At 48.7% G+C, this 21,889-nt stretch overlaps 1 protein-coding gene across 5 annotated transcripts in view; it reads left to right on the top strand.

Moving 5' to 3' along the window:
* Positions 1-3,178: 3,178 nt before the first annotated feature.
* Positions 3,179-21,889, top strand: part of NADK (NAD kinase) — a 42,886-nt gene continuing 24,175 nt past the window's right edge. The window contains exons 1-3 of one of the 5 annotated variants that reach the window (XM_053281185.1): positions 3,179-3,385; positions 11,558-11,752; positions 21,081-21,164. In XM_053281185.1, coding sequence (XP_053137160.1) covers positions 11,571-11,752; positions 21,081-21,164 — 266 coding nt within the window. In that variant the 5' untranslated portion in view covers positions 3,179-3,385; positions 11,558-11,570. Of the gene's footprint in view, positions 3,386-4,241; positions 4,653-9,938; positions 10,207-10,359; positions 11,452-11,553; positions 11,753-21,080; positions 21,165-21,889 lie in introns of those variants that run through there. The other 4 variants (XM_053281184.1, XM_053281187.1, XM_053281188.1 and 1 more) reach the window with 4 other exon arrangements.

The raw sequence follows: 21,889 nt of genomic DNA on the forward strand, positions 1-21,889 counted from the left end.
GCCACGTGTCGGAATTTGAGCCCGGAGATTCTAACCATGTGGGCAGGACTTAGTCAAGTCACCTAATCCTTTCATCTGACCCTCGCTTCGGGAGAGGGATTAATTCCGCCAGACGGTGAAGCTACTTCAGTTTAGCAGCCAGGAGCCGCAAGGTAAGGGCTTGATTCCATGTCTTCCTTTCTCCTGCGTTTTGGTGGGCTTTCAGATGGGTAGGATTTCAAATGCACCTGTGCTCTTGACCATCTGGGGCCGACAGGTACAAAAATAGACCAAAATGTAATGCATATGAATGGGAGAAGAAAGGTTGAAGAGGGGGAAATAATGAAGGCAAAGCATTTGATGTATAATGTGTTTCCGGCTGCTGGCGGCTGGCAGATGAAACAGAAGTGCTTAGCATAAATGGAGAAGAATAGAGTTTGACGTTGTGGATTATCATGAGGTCTAGCAGCACAGAGAAGGGTGGAGGGGATGCTCAGCTTAGAGGGCGTCTGTCTGGCGGGCACGGCCAAAACACGGCACTAGAGAAAGCTGGCATTGAGACGCACCTGTAAGCGTCAGCTGGCTATGTAAGAATATAACAGCTTTGTTGGATCAGGTTATCTAACTGTCGTCTTATTTCCAGCAAAGGGCACTTCTGAGGAGCTGAACAATGAGGCATGAAAGAAATACTTTCCTCTAGGCCCATGACCTGGCTTTGGGGGGTCGGTACCGTCTGGGGGGAGCGGGGTGGGGCAGGGGGTAGGATGACAAATACTCATGGTGATTTTGGACAGAGTTTGCCCCTGGAGATGGAGAAGGGGGTTGCATTTCAAGACTTTCTGCTCAGGCGTGGATGGTCCTGTTTTCAAAGCTTTTAAACACACACACAAGTAAAGTTGTGCCGTCGAGTTGGTGTCGATTCGTGGCGACCACAGAGCCCTGTGGTTGTCTTTGGTAGGATACAGGAGGGGTTGACCATTGCCTCCTCCCACGCAGTATGAGATGATGCCTTTAAGCATCTTCCTACATCGCTGCAGCCTGATAGAGGTATTTCTCATAGTATGGGAAACATACCAGCGGGGGTTCGAACCAGCAACCTCTTGTTCCCTAGGCAGTTATGTCCCTGCTCTACCATGAGGGGGCTAAACACACAAAAAGTACTATCCAATTGTGTTGAAGTTGTCGGAGGAACGGGCAGGAAAATAGACAGGAAGGTTCTCCAAAGATAACTTCATGAAGCAGGTACAAGCATTTTGTTCACTCCCCTCACCCTGACCCTGACCCTTTCTTCTGTGCACATAGGATGGCAATTTTACCCCAAGGGTTTGCGGGGGTCAGGATAAAGGAGGAGTGATAAGCAGTGTGTGGAATGAGTGTTATTCTGGGCGGCAGTGTCAAGGCAGTGTGTGCACATGTGCATTCGGAATGGAGCATTCTGGATTCAACCTGGGTGGGAAATAAAATTAACTGAGCGCACACTTTTTAAAAAAAAAAGTCTTGGAGAAGCCGCTGTCAGTCTGTGTGGACAATCCTGAACTAGATGGACCAAGGGGTTTGACTCAGTATATGGCAGCATCCTATGTGACAACAAAGAACAACAAATATTTATAGACTGCTTTTAAACAAAAGCGTGCAAAGTGGTTTACATAGAGAAATAAATAAATAAAATCATGAGATGGGTCTCTGTCCCCGAAGGGCTCATAATCTAAAAAGAAACATAAGATAGACCCCAGCAACAGCCACTGGAGGGATGCTGTGCTGGGGATGGAGAGGGCCAGTTGCTCTCCCCCCTTGCTCAAGAAAGAGAACCACCACTTTGAAAAGGTGCCTCTTTGGCTCAATTAGCAGCAAGTCAGGCAGAGAAGAACTTGCTGCTCAGCCTCTTAGGCCAGCTGGCCTCTCGCTGACCTTCCCTGCAGGTTTCTGCTGGCTTTGCCCAGCTGCCAAAGCTTGCCTTAAACTGCCTTTAAGAATGTTCCCTTCGGATTAAGGCCCCTCTTAAGGCGGCTTTAAGAGCCCGGCCAGAATTCTCTCTGATGACATTGATCTCGCTTCGGAATCCAGAAAGGTTGCCGGGTCTCCAGATTTGGGGGACTCTGGGAGGAGAGCTGGTCTTGTGGTAGCGAGCATGCATGGTCCTCTTTGCTCTGCAGGGTCTGCATTTGGATGGGTTATATAATACATAGTTTGCTACAGTAGGGATTTCTGCCTTTTTTTTTTTTTTTGGTAACTAGAATACAGAAAAGTGCATGGAAAGTTATACTACAATACATTTTTTTAGTCTTTATTGTGATACTGTTATTATATGTCCCATAGGCTGGCTCTTGCTTTGGAATGTGTGTGCAACATTTAAAAAAGTGTCTCTGAGCCCGTGCAGAGTGTCTTGGCGCACACCACCACCGCGTCCCAGGAATGCAAGCTGAGATGATGCCTAGTAACATAGAGATAAGAAACTGTCAGAGCAACTCAGTTCGTTGTCTAAAAAAGGAACTAATTGTTTAAAAAGTATTTTTTTAAAAATAAAAACTTTATTAATGTTAGAGTTTTATTTAATTTATTAGCATTAAGAGTAAGTAAGTAAATTTATTACGGTCCTTAGACCAGCTTTAGTATTAGGAAGATCCATTCTCCTGGACTTCTCTATTGTTTTCAATGGGCAAATCTCACTTCTTTCCCAAAAGAACAAAAACTAAAGACCTCGGAAGTCTGTAAGTCTGCGTGACTCTTTGTTATTTATGTGTATTCTCTACGTTCAATGCGCAAACGCTCGCCCGACGCTTTTCCTCCGTTGAGCCCCGCCTCTGCCTCACACTGAGCACGCGCGAGTCTGGAGGTTGGCATCACGGCGCTTCTTCGTCGGGGCGCTGTTTGGGCCAACGGCTTTTGCGCCTGCGCAGGAACTCCGGGCACCTCCCTCGCTCTCACACACACTTAAGCATGCGCACTGGAAAGACCTAACCCGCGCTACAGAAGCCTTGTGCGCCTGCGCAGAGCCTCCTATGGTTTTAAAACAACAACATTTTACCGTCCGCATTATCCCTTGTGGCCATAATACGTCTAAGGTGCAGAAACGTTGGAAACTTTGAAAAATAAAAATAAAAAGGCACCCATGCCTAGTGGGGCTGCACTGCGCATGCCCTCCCGGCGAGGCCGGCCTATCCGCTCAGTCCGTGACGCGCGCATGCGCACTGCTGCGCTCCCCCTCGGCTCCTTCTCTCCGGAGAGAGGGAGGAGAGACAAGGCAGGATGGAGGAGGCGGGGCGGGGCGGAGGCTGCCCGCGCTGGCTGGGCCGGAGCAGATGCCGGCCAGCGGGAGGCCTTTGAGGGAAACGAGGGAGAGAGAGAGAGAAGAGAGAGAGACGGGGAGAGAGCTCGTGCCCCCCGAGGCGGAGGCGCGCGCGCGCAGGTGAGCGAGCGGGCGGCGTGACGTAAGAGGGGGCGGGGCCAGGGGAGGGGTGGGGTGGGGAGCGTGGGGGCAGAGGGAGTTGAGGGAGGGGGAGAGGAAACTGGAGAATTGAGGGGGGAGAGGTGATGTGGGGGGGCTAGAAGACTGTGGGGGCAGTGGGAAAACTGGGGGGTTGGGGGGAGTGGGGAGGGGTGGGGTTTAGAGAACCAAACCGAAACCACAAACCGAAGTCTGCGGTTCGGGCTGGATTTGGACCGAACCACTGGCCCGCGAACCGGTTCGGCCGAACCGACCAGCCAGTCCGATCCGTCCGGCCGAACCGGTTTGGCGGTTCGAGGGGCTGTGCTCGTGAAGGGGAATCCTTCACAAGCACAACATTTTTTAAAAATATTTTTTTAGCTTAATACTTTTCTTGTCATTTTATTGTGTGTGTTTTTAACTTTTGTAAACCGCCTTGCAATTGTTTTTAATGAAAGGCGGTATATAAATACAACAATAAATAAATAGAATCTGGCGAGGAGGTGAACTGGTTCGGGGAAACTGAAATTGACATGGGCAAGTGGGAAATTGACAGGGTAGGGGTATGGAGAATTGGTGGGGTTAATAGGAGGCATTTGGGGTTTCGGGAATTGGGAGGGGTGGGAGGAGTTGAGGAGAGGGGTCATTGGGGGATTGGGATCCGGGAGGATTGGGAAAGGCAGGGAGAGCTGGAGAATCGGGGGGGGGGCTGTGTGGGGGCCACTGGAGAACCTGGTGGTAAAAGAGGGGTTATTATTATTATTATATTTATATCCCACTCTTCCTTCAAGGACCTACCTACTTAAGTTTCTCTTTCACAACAGCCCTGTGAAGTAGGTTAGGCTGAGAGAGAAGTGACTGGCCCAGAGTCACCCAGCAAGTCTCATGGCTGAATGGGGATTGGAACTCGGGTCTCCCCGGTCCTAGTCTAGCACTCTAACCACTACACCATGCTGGATTGGGCAGTTTAGAGAATTGGGGGGGGGGTTAATAGGAGGAGCTGGCGGGCTGTGGTGGAAAGTTGGAGAGGCTGGCCTGTGTACGGTCCGATACCCTTGGAAGTAAGGAGTCACTGTGGGAGACACATGTGAAGTGTGGGGAACTGAGGTGCAAGAAGGGAATGGGGCTTGGGGGTGTGAAGGTGGAATCATAGAATGTAAGAGTTGGAAGGGACCTTAGGGGTCTTCTAGACCCAGCCCCTGCTCGTTGCAGGAAACTGCTACCGGGTCTCTGACAGGTGGCTGACCAGGTATGAGAGACAATTCAGAGGCAACCTGCATAAACGAGCAAATGTTATGAAAGGGGAGGGGGCGGGGAAGGGGAAACAAGGTGATGCACGAGGAAAGAAGGTGGGTGAGGTCTGGGGCGGGGTGCAAGTGGGGTGTTGGGAATGATCAGAGAGAAGAATGGGCTGGTAGAGACGGACCCAGGGATGGGTGTGGACTCTGAAGCAATTTGAGTTTTGTTGTCTATGTTTAACTGTTGGCATAAATGAGTGGATTTATCAGAGTTATATCAATCAAGTTAAATGGAAAAGAGCCACAAGTCTCGTTCCGTTCTCTGTGTTTTTAGTTGACTTAGTTTCTCTTACTTCATCGTATATCTCCGGTCGGACATTCGTGCAAATTTGGTTGCAGTCTTTCTTCCTCTTAGTTCTGTTTACTAAGAAGTGGAATACTCACTGTCTCAGCACAGATTGGTCAAAACTTGTCTTTGTTAGTAAATGTCAGTTTGACTCCAAAGATACACATTGATTACATTTTATTTTGATAAAGGGGCCCCGTGTAACTCTCCAGTTCCTGACTTGGCAGAGAGTCAGATTATCTCAATCAAGTTGATTACCAGTTTTGCAAGTTGGCTCTGCATTATGCATGAACCTGTCTTTTTTTTTTTGCTAACCATGGTTTAGTGTGATATCAGAATTTTCAAACTAAAGTTAAAGCCATAGTTAAAGTCTGCAAAGATAGCTCTGTCACCAAAAGGAAGTGCTGAGAGGTATGGAATAGAAATGAAACCGTTCTGGTTGCCTCTGGTATGTTGGAAAGCTCAAACCATGGTTAGTAGAAACCATGGTTTGCTGTGAAATCTGAATAGGATCAATGACTTTTCGTAAGGTTATCCCATAAGTTTTGTGGGGATTTGAACTTTGTTCTTCTTAGTTCAAGGCTTAATGCTCTGTTCACTACAGTGCACTAATTTCTGATATTTATAAACCTGAACGTGAAAGTTCCCGCTTTGTTTATTCTAATGGGCTGCTTACTTTTCTGAACAATGCAAGGAAAGTAAATATTAAAAGAAAGAACGACACTTCACTGTGTGCTTGGAAGGTGTGTAAATTGGGGAAGCATAGATGGAAAATTACGTGTTGCGGGCCTTTTACTGGAATGCTTCTGTTTTTCACTTCTCCGCTAGTAAAAGTGAAGTAATCCGCTGCAGAAAGAAGAAGCCGAGACTTTGCTGTGTCTATAATTTATTTTTTATCTCCTGAGTGCAGGCGTGGGGAATGTTTGGTCTGAATGCTTTCAGGGCGGTGGTGGTATGTTTACATGTATTTTTTTTTAAATAAAATACTGTCTAAAACACAGGGGCACGAATGTAAATGAAGCTCAAGTGCCTGCTTGTTCTGCCTTCTGAATGTGCCACTGTCCTCTTTGTGTTATGAGGGTTACGGCGAGTTCTTAATCGTGCCATTTATAAGCCGACGTCTTATGGAGTAATCTAGCGTTTCTGGCCAGTTATTGATGGCGTGGACAAACGGGAGCCAGAAGTATTTCACGCGCGCCATATGACGGGTTGCACCGGGTGACGCTGGGTGCCCCGCGTGTCGATCCAGGACCCGCTGCATCTGGCGTCCAGACAATGGAGGACTAGAATCTTGCGAGAGATGTTGCATATCTGCACTCAGCGAACGGCGGGAGAAAATCTGGACCTGTTTTTAAAACGTATGCTCCTACTCATCCCCAACCCTTGTGTTTACTTCTGTTGGTGTTTCACAGTTAAAAGTTAGATGGCTAGCTCCTTGGCGTAGGAACATAAGAGGCTGCCTCATGCTGAGTCAGGCTCTTGGTCCATCTAGCTCAGTATTGTCTACCCTGACTGGCAGCAGCTCTCCAAAGTTTGAGGCAGGAGTCTCTCCCGGCCCTACCTGGAGATGTTGCCACGGACTGGCCTCACAGATGCTCTGCCACAGAGCTGCAGCCCCATCCCTTCAAGGGGACGTCTTGCAGCACTTGCATGGAGTCTCCCATCCAAATGCAAACCAGTGTGGGCCCTGCTTAGCAAAGGGGACAGTTAATGCTCGCTGCCGCAAGACCGGCTCTCCTCTCCTCTGTGTTCTTCAAAATCTCCAGTCAGGCCTCGCTGGGAGGACCCAACGCTGGTTTGACCCAAAGTCCCGAAAGGACCCATTGTTCTTGACCACAGTGGGAGGGCCAAAGTTACACAACCCTGGTTTAAACCGCGATTGGGCACGATGCTTGTTATAGCTTGCAAAATACGCAAAGAGATGCTTACCTTGATGTAGGCTCTAAGTGCCTGCCGCAAACGGCAGGACGATTATTTATCTGGTCGGTGACGGTAATAAAGGATCCTTGGGCTCCGCGACGATTGATCTGAGCCAGCGTCCCGACCGACGGAAGCAGTTTAATTTCCTTTTGATTTGCCTCTGGGACACTTAGACGCTTTCCCCCTAAAGCCAGCGAATGAAAGTGTGTACTTTCCAGGAACGTTACGGCTTCCCAAGAGACTTTGGCCCGGTTTGCATTTGCATCGATTGCAGAGGATGTCGGTTCGTTAGCCTAACGCAACCCAGAGTAAACTTTTTCACCCCTGAATTTATGGGAGTGACATTCCAGAATTGCTGACCAGCTGGAAGGAAACAGCGACAGTCCAGGGTTCTGCCGCCTCATGAAAATGGAGAGTAAATATTGAAAGTGTGCAGCGTTTCCTCTCCTGTTAACGTAACTCAGTTACAAAACAACACTCTGGCATAGAGAGACCTTGCTTCTTAGGAACGTAGGAAGCTGCCATATACTGAGTCAGACCCTTGGTCCATCTGGCTCAATATTGTCTACACTGACTGGCAGCGGCTTCTCCAAGGTTTCAGGCAGGGGTCTCTCCCCGCCCTACCTGGAGATGCTGCCAGAAATTGAACCCGGGACCTTCTGCATGTAAAGTCTCTGAGCTATGACCCCATCCTCTTCCACATAAGCATTATTTTTATCCCTTTAAGGGTTGATAATAGTCCAGTTTAGACGTGTGTGGATCAACGTTTGTCTCTAATGAGATGTTATTAACAATATTGATATGACTCGTTTTTTGTTTGGTTAATTAGGCTGTGTTGTTGTTGTTGGTTGTGACTATTGGTCACAGACCCAAAGAAACTGCATCGGTTCATCCATCCCTTCTTCAGCTTGGAAGAGTTCCATTTTCAAAGTATTTATAAGGCTGCACCTCTGAATCTGTATCGGGGTGGGAGGTTGGTACAGCAAGACGATTGGCAAAACTGGAAGAATGTTTTTCCCATGTGGGCAGCATCTGTGTCTTTGGGTGTTTTTAGAGCCCTCCTGTTTAAGGCCAGAATCCACATGGGCTGATTGTGAAACCTTAAAGGTCAGGAGGAGAGCTGGTCTTGTGGTTGTAAGCATGACTTGTCCCTTTTGCGAAACAGGGTCTGCCTTGATTTGCATTTGAATGGGAGGCTACACTGTAAGATATTCCTCCTGGGGGATGGGGACACTCGAACACCTGCTTGCTTGCATGCAGAAGGTCCCAAGTTCCCTCCCTGGCAGCATCTCCAAGAGAGGGCTGAGAGAGACTCCTGCCTGCCACCTCGGAGAAGCCGCTGCCAGTCTGTGAAGACAATACTGAGCTAGCTGGACCAAGGGTCTGACTCAGTGTGTGGCAGCTTCCTGTCTACCTATGATTCTTCTCTTTCCCCCGCTCCTCTTTTGAGAATCCAAGCCGCAAAGGCTGGCTTTTCAGCATTAAACACGGAAACTGAAGTTATGAAGAAATGAGAGAATGTCGTCTAGGGAAAACCCGCCTTTCCTGATGCCCCAGCGAAATGAATTCCAGAGCGATTTGCAAACTAAACAAGCAAAGTCAACTGGGCGCCAGTGGACATGTGTATGCACACGCACCCTCTTTCCATAATTCAGTGTTTGAGCTTCTTCCTTTTTAATTTTTTAAATAGATTTGCTTACACTCATCTGAGAAGCCCAGCAATGTGTTTGCCCCTCTTGCGGGTGACTCGTTGCGAATCGGTCCGAAACGACGACCCACATAGAGCTGGAGTAGAGAGGCCTTGGGTCTGATCCAGCAGGGCTGTTCTTATGTTCTTCACCCCTAGCGTCTAGGGAAAAGGTCCTCTGGCGACAGGGTTAGTAAAAGACTGCCAGAGAGCTTCAGCGGGATGGACCAGTGGCCTGATCCTGCTTAGGGCAGCTTCATAGGAACATAGGAAGCTGCCATATACTGAGTCAGACCCTTGGTCTATCTAGCTCAGTATTGTCTTCACAGACTGGCAGCGGCATCTCCAAGGTTGCAGGCAGGAATCTCTCTCAGCCCTATCTTGGAGATGATGCCAGGGAGGGAACTGGGAACCTTCTGTTCTTCCCAGAGCGGCTTCATCCCCTGAGGGGAAGATCTTGCAGTGCTCACACATCAAGTCTCCCATTCATATGCCACCAGGGCAGACCCTGCTTAGCTATGGGGACAAGTCATGCTTGCTACCACAAGACCAGCTCTCCTCTCCTTAGCTTCGTTGGGTCACACTTTGTGCATTTCTCAGTAAGGCCCCCTAAAATGTTCTTGTGCTATGCTTCGCGGGAAATGACTGTTCCGATGCGGCGTATCGGAGGCGAGAGAACTAGAAAGCACGATCCCCTTTTGCCAAAGAGAATTCCCCCCCCCCCCCCGACTCGGAATATCTGGTACCCTTTCTGGTTGTGTTTAAGAACTGCGAACCGTGTTTGATACGAGCAAGGACCGAAATGTGTACGGCTTTCTAATGGAGAAAGTAATTTGATATTAACACGGCTCTCGGCTGTGTTGTGGGGGGGGGGGGGAGGCCGAGAGAAAGCATCCAGCAACAGGGCTGTGGCCAGAGGCACATTACGCCCAGCTGCAGAAGTCGTACATCGTACAATTATACAGTGCATAGTTGTGCAATTATCTGTGCCAGCCGCAAAAGCTGTAGAGAGACAGAGCCGTCGTGATGGGGTCATGGGCCACTGGCAGAGCATCTGCTTTGCATTTAGAAGGGGTTCCAAGTTCCCTCCCTGGCAGCATCTCCAAGATCAGGCCGAGGGAAATTCCTGCCTGCAACCTTGGAGAGGCCGCTGCCAGTCTGTGTAGACAATACTGAGCTAGATGGACCAAGGGTCTGACTCGGTATTAGGACAGCTTCCTATGTCCCCTTGTGGCTAGTTCCGGCCGTAGCAGACCATTGCAAGGATTGCAAGGCTTCGGCCCTGCTGCAGATGTCGGACTACAGCTCCCATCATCCCTGACTATTGGCCGCTGTGGCGGGGGATGATGGGAGTTGTAGTCTACCCGCAGCTGTGCAGTCCTGGGGTAGCCAAATCCTCGGTCTTACTGGCTCAGTGTTGTCCATTCTGCTGCGGAAGCCAAATTAAAAGCCCGATGCTCTTCTGATAGATGGACCCCGTTCTGCAGGCGGCAGGGATGTCGAATCGGGCCAAAGTTAGTGCCGACTGCAGGAGGCAGAGCTCAGTTGAAAAGGGTGCTGAGGCAGCGATGGGCCGCCATTAATGTCGACGCCAGCATTACTAACGTACGAGGTATGTAAACAGCGACTGAATTGGCACCCAGTCATCGCAGCTGGTGATGAGGCCATTGCTTAGTGGAAGAGCATCTGCTTTGCATGCAGAAGGGTCCCTGGTTCCATCCCTAGCAGTGCCTCCAGGTAGGGCTGGGAGAGATCCATCAGCAACCCCAGAGAGCTGCTGCCAGTCAGTGTAGACAGTGCTGCTTTAGATGGGCCAAGGGTCTGACTCAGTCTGAGGCAGCTTCCAATATAGCAAATAGCCATTTTTGTTCATCCTCAATGAATTTGTCCAATGCACCCCACTTCGTGAAATGGAAAAGATCCAAGGGAGAGAATGGAGCATCTCAAAAGCTGAACGAGGGAGGGAGGAGTAGTAGTAGTAGGATAACTACGACTCTTATAATAAATATTAGGCTGATCGGTCTGCAGACACATGTATTGGGCTTAGCCCAGAAAAAGCTGGACGGCTTTGAGATCCAGTGTTATGTATACCGGCTCTGAAACTGTGGCATCTCTGGAAATCACATTCCACTTGGAAGTTAAGACACATTTTTTCAGCCAGGCCTTTAGTAATTGTGGAATGTTTTAGATTTTTAAACTGCTGTTTTTAATGGTTTGTTTTATTTTCTTGTGTGCGTTTGTTTTTTGAACCGCCTAGAGGGGTTGTATAAATCAAATCAATAAATAAAATGGGGAGCGGACATCTGAGAACTCCAGTGCTAAATAGCCCAGAATTCTATATGGATACTGAGATTGCATTTTTATGAGATCTGAGCAGAGAGGCACCATTTAAAAGTTGCGATTCTCTTTATTGGGCAGGGGGAGAGCAACTGGCCCTCTCCGTCCCCAGCACAGCATCGCTCCAGTGGCTGTTGCTGGTGTCTATCTTATGTTTCTTTTTTAGATTGTGAGCCCTTTGGGGACAGGGAGCCATTTTATTTATTTATTTTATATCTACGTAATATGAAATGTTTGTTGAAAAGCAGTATATCCATGTTCTCCGTGGTCGTCGTGTATTTCCCTTTTTATTATTACCTGCCCTGTGCCAAAGTGTGAGGGCAGATTGCAGTAGTTTTGAAGGGTTTCTCCCCCTCTGGTATCTTTCACTTAAAAACAAGGACAGATTTTGGAAGCCGGGTCTCTATTCTGGGTTTTTTTAAACAGAGAAGTAGAACCTCTGTGTGCATGAGCAGTCTATCTCGTGGCACCGGATACTGGAGCCAATCAGGAGGCGGCTTTCACTTTTCATGCCCTGCTTGTAAGTGCTGCTGGGTCTTGGATCAGGCGGGCTGGTGGTTTGGTCCAGCACAGCAGGCCGCGGTCTCGCATGTAACCCTCTTCCCCCTTTCCTTCTCTCAAGGAAGTTCTTTTCCCTGAATGGAGATGGAGCCAGAGCACTTTGGCCCCGCCGGAGAAGACATGAGCGCCAAATCTGCCTGCTTCCAGTGCTCCGCGTGCCGCGGAGACGAAGAGTGGCGTTGTGCCGCCTCTCCACGCGGCCCGGCAAGGACGTGCAGCGTGGCTTCTACGCCGGCCCTGGGCAGCACCAAAGAATTCAGGTATGAAAAACAATTTACGTTCAGATAGCTGGAAGTCCATAACCCCGGCTGGCAGTAAGTCTACAAGCCAAGCCCCCACAACTCTGTCCATCGGACACCAGAATGTCCCTGGAGATTCGTGTCTATGGCCTCTCCTTTCTTGGAAGAGCTGCCAAGTTCAGCTTTGAGGAAGAGGGTTGATGTCATTTTCAGGTGGTGCCCTAGCACAGAGTAGACCTCCTCTTATACCTTCTAGGTGCCCCACTGTGTCTCCGGTGCTGGGGAAGAGAGCTGGTCTTGTGGCAGCAAGCGTGACTTGTCCCCTTAGCTAAGCAGGGTCCGCCCTGTTTTGCATTTGAATGGGAGACCACATGTGTAAGCACTGGAAGATATTCCCCTCAGGGGATGGAGCCGCTCTGGGAAGAGCATCTAGGCTCCAAGTTCCCTCCCTGGCAGCATTTCCAAGACCGGGCTGAGAGAGACTCCTGCCTGCAGTCTTGGAGAAGCCGCTGCCAGTCTGTGTAGACAATACTGAGCAAGATGGGCCTGTGGTCTGACTCAGTATATGGCAGCTTCCTATGTTCCAATGTCTCTGTCCCTGCCAGAGATGGAAAAATGGCGATAGCATTGTTGTCTGGACAGCTTTTCCTTTGTGATCACCCCTGCTTTATCCCTACTCTGCAAAAGATTAGGGGGAAAATGGCAAGTCATTTTGGCAGCAAGGAAAGGGTTAGGGGGGGTCAGGTTTAGGGTAGCAATGAACAGGTGGTTGCACTTCCTTCAGGGAGTCGCCTCTGGAGGACATCCCTGCCCATTTTGACTCCCATTCCTCCGACATCAATCACATTTTCTCGCTGGTTTTCGCGTTTTCTAAAACACCACGGCCAGTGTGGCCGCTGCAGGGACGATCAAAGCCCGAGAAGACCCTGAAAGCTGGACGCCTTGCAGTGCCACCCCCTCTTTTTCCATCTCTAGGGGTGTAGAGCTTGTCGGAAATCACCATGAGCATTCCCCCCCCCCGCCTCCCAGCTGGCTCATGTCCACGCCGTGGCCCTCTGACGTCCCTATTGTGGCTTCGGTCTCATGGCGACGACTCTTGGCAGTCCAAAGGTCGCTTGTCATAGAGGGCGGCCTTCAGGGCACGCAGATTCCCGCTTGCTGTTCTCGCCAGCCTGGTTGCCGTCAAGGTTCATCGCTCGGGTGCAAGGATCATCGCCTCCCCACCCGAGTCTCTCTGCCGGAGGAACTCGGGAGACGGTTCTTGCCGAATTGCGTGCCCCTTTCTGCACAGCTCCAGAGCATGGATCTGCTGGGCAGGTAGAACTCTTTTTCTCTCCTCTAGGACTGCTGTGCGGGAGAAGAACTTGGGGGGTGTAAATAGATCTCTCATCTTCTGGGACAGCAATTTCGACTTTTTCAAGCCCGAGGGCTCGTCTCCCACCAACAGGGATTCCCAGATGTTGTTGACCACAACAACATCTGGCTAAGGAGAGGAGAGCTGGTCTGGTGGTAGCAAGCATGACTTGTCCCCATAGCTAAGCAGGGTCTGTCCCGGTTGCATCTGAATGGGAGACTTGATGTGTGAGCACTGGAAGAGATTCCCCTTAGGGGATGGAGCCACTCTGGGAAGAGCAGAAGGTTTCAAGTTCCCTTTCTGGCTTCTCCAAGATAGGGCCGAGAGAGATTCCTGCCAGTAATCTTGGAGAAGCCGCTGCCAGTCTGTGAAGACAATACTGAGCTAGATAGACCAATGGTCTGACTCAGTACATGGCAGTTCCCTATGTTCCTATAACTCCCAGAATCCCCAGCTGCAATGGCTTTTGCAGGTTTCTTATGCTAGAAGGTTTCCTGGGCCACAGCCTTCTCTGCTTTGAAGGAGGAAGATCTTTCCCCTTTAGTCAATGCAGATTTGTCCTACAATAAATGGCAACCTTTAAGGTCTCACAAGGTTCTTGGCGCCTGCTCAACGTTTAGTTAGAGATTCTTCGGTTCAATCCCCCCCACCCCTTGTAGCACTAACCACCAACACATTTATTGCAGCATAAGCTTTCCTGAGGCATCGCGTTCTGTGCTCTAAAGGAGAAATCGCTTGATCTCCGAGCCCTGCTTTTCCACGTTAGTTCAGGACTTGACAAATCCCAGGCTCCAGGGAGCCAAGGCACTCAGAAATTTAACAGCGTTGCCTAGACTAGGCTGATCAGAGGTAGTTATTGAATAAAGTCTGTATGTGTCCCAGTCAGCCTTGTTTCTGTTCAAAGTATGTTGCTTGTACAGGGAATACAGAGAAGCCTGTTTCTTCTCCCGCTCCACGGTGTCTGTCACTAAGTCTGGTAATTTTGTCCCTTGTCCGGCTCCCAAGTTTGGGGGCTGCTCCTAGATTAAAAAGAAGAGGAGGAAGAATTCATTGAGGCCTGCTTAACTTGATGAAAATTCATTCTGCAATAGATGTGTTTGCCTTTAAGGTGCCACAAGATTCTCTTGTTCCTTTTATCACCTTTTCTTAAAATACTTTTTAAAAAATCAGGTCTACTGCAGCAATGCCCCTCAGGTGTGATGCACTGAACCATAGCTCAGTGGCAGAGCATCTGCTTTGAATGCAGAAGGTGGTCTTGGGTTCAGTCCCCAAGAGCATCTCCGGGTAGGGCTGGGAGAGACTCCTGCCTGGAACCTTGGAGAACCCGCTGCCAGTCAGTGTTGACGACGCTGAGCTAGATGGACCAAGGGCCAGACTCGGAAGGCAGCTGCAGGGGCTCATCAGGAGCATCCATAGCTCGGAGGCAGAGCACCTGCTTTACAGGCAGGAGATCTGGGAAAGACTCCTGCCCGAAACCTTGGAGGAGCCGCTGCCAGTCCGTGCAGACAATCCTGAGTTAGATGGACTAAGGTCTGACTCGGTATGAGGCAGCTTCCTATGTCTGAAGCTCAGTGGCGGAAGTCGACGGTTCCAGACCTGTGCGCGCCCCTGAGCTCTGCAGAGCTCTCTGTAGAAGACCTCATTGCAGCCGACGTTAAGTGGCGCAGCGGGGAAATGCTTGACTCACAAGCAGGAGGTTGCCGGTTCGAATCCCCACTGGTACTATATTGGGCAGCAGGGATCTGGGAAGATGCTAAAAGGCATCATCTCATACTGTGCGGGAGGGGGCAATGGCAAACCCCTCCTGTATTCTACCAAAAGGAAACCACAGGGCTCTGTGGGCGCCAGGAGTCGAAATCGACTTGATGGCACACCCCCACACCCCCACAATCTTGGAACGGATTGCAGGACGTAAAGTGGCAGAGAAAGGGCTGGTGTTGAAAGCAGGTGAAAGGCAGTATTGACATGCTTGGGCAGGGCAGAGAGCAGAGGAGGAGCCCGAAGTGCATCTAGGCAGTGCTTCTTACCATCCGAACTTCCAACAACGCCCTGTGCTTTAGGGTGATTGCGAGAGAGCCTCGCTCGTATTGATACCTTTTCCTCGGCGGCTTTGTGGACGCCCTTGTCAAAGTGCAGTCGTGATAAGTTTATCGTTGGGATCGCCGGTCATAAGACAGCCTCGCATAAAAGAAGAAGTCACAGCAGTTCGGTCGAGCCAGAACCAGTGCTGCATTTTAGACCATCTACGTTTCATTCTGAGTTCACAAGGAAGCATAGCGAAAGTGGCGGCTTTGAAAGAAATTGAATGAATGAATTAATGAATGAATGAATGAATATAAATAAATAAAAAAAGCTGACAGGTGGAATTGCATCTGCAAGAAGAGAAGTGCAATATTCTGCATACGACCCCTTAAGTTGATCTGTCTTCAGTGTTTCCCCCCTGATCTCATCATCAATAGGGCAGGAGCGTACCTAGTGGATCGTGGACCACGGCGCCGTCCCGCTGGGCGTTTGCCAGATCTCCCTCCAAGATCTGCTGAAGGCATAATCTGAAAACGAAAAGATATAAAATCCTTCCTCGGTGCAGCGCTGGTAATATGAGCCAGGTCCTGAGAGAGACTTCTCTGTTTCTTATCATAGTGGCACCAGAATGAGAACTAGAATATTCTGTCGGTGCACGGAAGGGAATCCGGATTCTGGATACAAACCCGTCTCTCCCCTCCTCACCGAATGAAGCCGGCCATATCTGCAACATCCCCAGGCTTGGATATAGATTAAGCATGTCGGCTGCCATCTTGTGAAATAATCCTTTTGGCCATAGGGCAATCTCCTGCCACACCACCGTCCGTGCCCCAAATAGCAGGTTGGCAAACTGTCTCTTGGTGGTGCTACCTTGAGCGAACCCTTTTGCTGCTTCTCTGAGTGGATACCAGGTCTTTCTCGGGAGGGAATTTGATTCCAGAGTGGCTGCAGACATGCATCCTTTTAGCAGTAAGTGAAGATCTGAAGCCATGGGAGATATGGAGAATCCGACGTGGGTGTTTCCGCCGCCACCCCTTAAAAAAAAAAATCCCACGGGAAAAGTCAAAAGCGTTAGGAAATTTGCAGCGGATGTGACATTTTCTCATTCAGAATAATGAGTGAAATGCAAGTTGGCATGTTAAATAATATTGTTATAACAAGTATTGACCTGCAAAAAAAATGTTGCAGTACATCCCTGGTGTGCCTTTGTTAACAGAGCCTATGCTTGATCATGGTGAAAGTTCCATTCCCTCTCAGAAGCAGAAGGGTTTGCGACTGTCTTGAGGGAGTATTCTTCAAGCTGAGAAATTTCCTTCTTTTTCTGTTCAAGCCCTCCTTCCCTCAGTCCTGGGCAGTGAGTTCCATTAGCTTCGCCCACTTGCTTGACTGTTAACTGCCCACTGAGTCCATGAACATTCCGCTCCATTGGGGGGTTTGTTTGTTTGTTGGCCTCTTTAGTTCCCCCCCCCTTCAGATTTTTATGAAACAAAGTCCAGACTTTCACTTTTATTTTATGAAAGTCCTCACGCAGGTGCTCCATTTACACGTACATACGGATCATGACACTTCTAGCTCTTTCCGAAATACCACTGCTGATAAAATGATACCACTGCTGAAAAAAATCTCATCCAAAATTCATAGGTAATGATGTTAGCCCAAACTCATCGTGCTAAAGTCTGTTTCTCTTGAAACATGGGGGGCAAGTCCTCTGTACAGCATAGTCTGTCACTTCTTGCTCACATCACATTGCTCCATCTTCTGAATCAAATGCAAAAAAAATCATTAAAAAAAATCAATTGTTTGAACATACAAATGCCAAATCAAAGAGCTAGGGATAGGGCTATAGCTCAGTGGTAGAGCATCTGCTTTGCATGCAGAAGGTCCCAGGTTCCATCCCTGGCAGCATCTCCAGGTAGGGCTGGGAGAGACTCCTGCTTGGAACCTTGGAAAGCTGCTGCCAGTCAGTGTAGACAAGACTGAGCTAGATGGACCAAGGGCCTGACTCTGTGTAAGGCATCTTTCCTATATACCTAAGATCACCCAATGAGCTGGATTCGAATCCAGGTCTTCCCCTCTCCCCCTGGTTGTGGCACTTTCTGTCTGTCTTCCCAGAGGTGTTCTCCGAGCTCATCACTTGCTCCTTCTCGCTCCCTCTTCCGTTTTTGGATTCAGTTCCCCAGTTGAGAAACGACCAGGCGTGTGTCACTCTCAGGCACGGTGGCCACTCCAAGGTACTTACTCACTGTTACAGCACCGATGATGAGGATAATATCTGTATTTATAGCCACTGGTGTGTCCTAAGCCCTAATCCCCGAGGATCTTCGCCAGGGGATGACTAGATGGCCTATGACACGGCTTTCATAAACGATTGCGAGAGCATTCGCTCCTCTAATTGTGGTAATAAGAGTTTCCATCACGATGACCAACTCTGTAGGAATGAGCTCCCTCCGAAAGGGCAGAAATCGGTAATGCAGGCAGATATCAAACAAAGATATCAAGCCTCCCAGAGGACAATTAGTTGTAGGGCTGCTAACAAATCAAGTTGTATTATTAATAATAATAATAATTATTATTATTATCATCATCATCATCATCATCATCATGTTTATTTACGGTCATAGACCAAAATTTACATACATAATAATACACATAATATAGTAGTAATATATACATAATATAATCAGGAACATGGACTCATTATTATTAATAATAGAAAAATGAAAAATAAAAATAATAATAGAGCCAGCGTGGTGTCGTGGTTAGAGTGCTGGACTAGGACCGGGGAGACCCGAGTTCAAATCCCCATCCAGCCATGAAACTAGCTGGGGGACTCTGGGCCGGTCACTTCCCTCTCAGCCTAGCCTACTTCACAGGGTTGTTGTGAAGAAACTCAAGAGAAACTCAAGTCTGTAGTACAGCGCTCTGGGCCCCTTGGAGGAAGAGCGGGATATCAATGTAAAAATAATAATAAAATAATAATAATTTGTTTGTTTACACAGTCAGACAGGTGGTATGTGGCCCGTCTCCCCGTCCCCTCGCCTCCCTTCATCAAAAGCATTCTTTACCACGGATGTCCCAAGGACTCAAAGGCAGGTGATCCTCACCGCCTACGGCTGTTGTTAATTGCCGGTTACGCATGGCTGTTTTGAAAATTGCACTCAATTAAAAGATGCATACCCTGCCCTATTAGCATAGCTTTCGGGGCGGCCAACTGGGCAAAGAGGCACCTCTTAAAAGCGGTGGTTCTCTTTATTGAGCGGGGGGGGAGCAACTGGCCCGCTCCGTCCCCAGCACAGCATCCCTCCAGGGGCTGTTGCTGGGGTCTGTCTTATATTTCTTTTCTAGATGGTGAGCCCTTTAGAGACCGGGAGCCATCTTTATTCCTTTATTTCTCTCTATGTCGACCGCTTTGGGAGCCTTTTGTTGAAAAGCGGTATATCAATATTCGTCATCTTTGTTTTCAGCTGGGGGAAATTAAGCAATGAAGGCCAGAAGACCAAGGTTTAGAATGGGCTCCCTCACACCCCCTTCCTTTTACATTAGAGTAAGCCCACCCACCCCAGTTTACAGTGGTTTTGAAATATTTTCCTCCGCAGCCTTTCTAGCTACAGTAGCATTGTGAGCCGTATTACTGGAAGTGGGTGCGAATTCTGTGTATAAAGTGGGCTTCCCAAATGTGGTGGTTGAACTCCGACTCCCATCAACCCCCTGCTGCGTCTTTCACCCAGTGGAAGGGGTTTCTTCCCAGTATCCCCAAAGAGGGATCTGGCCTGCAGCCATGACAGCGTTTTGTAGACGGGTGCGAGGTGCCATAAATTGTGCAGAATTGGAGCGATTGCTCTCTCAAGTGTGCAGATGTTGGGAAATCCACCTGTCGGTCTTTGGCACACCGTTTGGATCGGCTGACGGTGAGATGAATGTCAGGGCATACTCCAAATACTGTCTGTGTCTGTGTGATGCTAATTTGTGTATTAGCAGGGATCTCGAGACAGTTAATGAGAAGCGTGTCTCTTCATCATTCCAAGCAGCATTTCAACACAAAGCTTATACAACACCATTTGTGCTGGGTGAACCACTGTCTTGTGATAGCAAGCATGACTTGTCCCCTTAGCTAAGCAGGGTCTGCCCTGGTTGCATCTGAATGGGAGACTTGATGTGTGAGCACTGCGAGATATTCCCCCCTTTAGGGGATGGAGCCGCTCTGGGAAGCGCATCTAGGTTCCAAGTTCCCTCCCTGGCGGCATCTCCAAGATCGGGCTGAGAGAGATTCCTACCTGCAACCTCGGAGAAGCCGCTGCCAGTCTGTGAAGACAATACTGAGCTGGATGAACCAAGGGTCTGACTCAGTATATAGCAGCTACCTATGTAGGGATAAGAACATAAAAACAGCCCTGCTGGATCAGGCCCAAGGCCCATCTATTATTATTTTTATTTCTTGTTTACACATCTCAGGCAAGTGTTATTGCCTGGTTTGTATCCAGACATCGAGTCCTTCCCAATTCTGACCTGGGATGTCAGAATTTTGTTCTCAATATTGTTCTTGTTATTATAGGTATCGTCGCAGAATATAGGCTGTTCCCAGTAAAGTTGCTTTTTGTAGTTGGCCAATGGTGATTTCTGTGGCCCCGATGGTGCTGAGGTGCTCTTCAAGATGTTTTGGAATTGCACCCAGGGCGCCAATGACCACTGGGATTATTTTGGCCTTCTTCTGCCACAGCCTTTCAATTTCAGTTTGTAGATCTTTGTATCTTGTGATTTTTTTCTATTTCTTTTTCTTCTATTCTGCTATCCCCTGGTATTGCTATGTTGATTATTTTGACTTGTTTTTCTTTCTTCTCAACTACAGTTATATCTGGTGTTTTATTTGTTTGTTTGTTTGTTTGTTTAACATGTTTTTATACCGCCCAAAATGTATGTCTCTGGGCGATTTACAGCAAAATGTTGTAAAAATCTAGTCCAATGTCCAGTTTCACACAGCGGCCCACCAGGTGCCGCTGGGAAGCCCACAGGCAGGGTCTGCGGGCATGCCTTCTCTCCTGCTGTTGCTCCCCTGCAACTGGTCTTTAGAGGTATCCTGCCTCTGAGGCTAGAGGTGGCCTATAGCCACAAGACTAACAGCCATTGATAAACCTCTCTCCTCCATGAATTTATCCAAACTCCTCTTAAAGCCGGTTGTTGGCTGTCCCCACATCTTGTGGCAGAGAGTTCCACAAGTTGCTTATGCACTGTGTAGAAAAAGTACTTCCTGATAAAAGGAATTTTCAGCAACAGACTTCGCATCCTTGCCTTCGTCACCGTCAGGCTTTGAAACGTTTTGCCTGCTGCTTCTATCTGGGAGGTTCTTTAGTTTTTATGGTTCTCAGTTTTTAGCTTTTTATTTATAACTTGAAACCTTTTTAAAAGAAAAAATTGTAATTAATGTGGCTGTAGCCTGGTCTTTTAACTTGCTTGACTTCATTAACCTTTTATTTCACATTGGAGCTATTTTATTAATGGCGTGAGCTTCCCCGAGCGGTAGTGTACTGGAGGGGCAGGGTATAAATATTTGAAATAAATAAAATAAATAGCATTTTCCTGCTGCTCCTTGTGACGTGAACTGCTGCTCCTCTTCGTTTTTGTTTTTAAACTGAGCTGTATTTCTGACTTGTTCGTTGTATTTTGCCATCAACACGAGGCACCACTTTAGGAGGCCATTTTTGGCCGGAGAAGGCAAGCCAGTTTTAAGTCAGTTGGCGAGGTCACTGTGTTCCTCTGCTCTGCTCTCCTGTTGGACTCCAAATGGCTTGATTTTGGCTGAGGGGTGCTGTCTTTCTTTTGACAGTTCTCCTTCGTGCAGCCAAAGCGGCTAAGCTGTGGCTGTTGCTTTTAAAAACTGAAACAAAGCGCACGCTTTTCAGAAGGGTGCCTCCCAGAAACTGGCGGCTTAGAAAATAAGAGGAACTGATGCTCTTGTTTGCTTTTTTTCTCTTTTAGGAGGACGCGTTCCTTACATGGACCATGCCCGGTGACCACTTTTGGACCAAAAGCGTGCATGCTTCAGAACCCCAAAACTATCATGTAAGTGCCTTCGCCGTCAAGAAAGCTCCTGCTCCGTTTAGTCTGATTGATTGATTGGTCATTTGTGTCTGGACATACGGACATACCTAGGCAGGCACCTACAAATCCACTTGCCGGGGAAACACCCACACCGATGCTTCCACGCATCCTAGCTGCATTTAGGACTCTTGTCTTGTCTGGATGATATTTTTGTCCACATGACCTCTTTATTCGCCCCTCACACACACCTGGGGTTTGGGGAATTCCGACCGGAAATCGGACTCCGATCCGATATCTGACACTCCCTGGGGTCCCGGGGTCCGATTCGGATACTTTCATAATCGGATTGGATCCACTATTTTCCGTGGTGGACAGCTCTAGAGCCTACAACTATGCTTCCAAGCATTCTGACTGCATTTTGGACTATGCCTTGTCCAGACGACATCTCCGTCCCGATGACCTCTTCACACACACACACACACACACCCCACACACAGAGACACACACAGAAAAGCGTGTGAGGGAAGAGAGAGGACTGGTGGTGACCCCAGATAATTGCCGGCTCGCGAGCCCAGCCTAAATGTGTGGATCCTTGCAGGGTTTGCTGCAAATGTGTAGGGTTTGCTGCATTTGTGGGAGAGGATTCCTGGCCGCACCCATCCAAGCGGGGAGGGTGCAAATTTTAAAAACCCTACTGGCGTCTCTTTCCCCCCTATAGCGTCCTTTGCAGAGGGGTAGGAGCGTCC

Source organism: Hemicordylus capensis, chromosome 16, assembly GCF_027244095.1.
Source record: "Hemicordylus capensis ecotype Gifberg chromosome 16, rHemCap1.1.pri, whole genome shotgun sequence".
NCBI lineage: Eukaryota > Metazoa > Chordata > Lepidosauria > Squamata > Cordylidae > Hemicordylus > Hemicordylus capensis.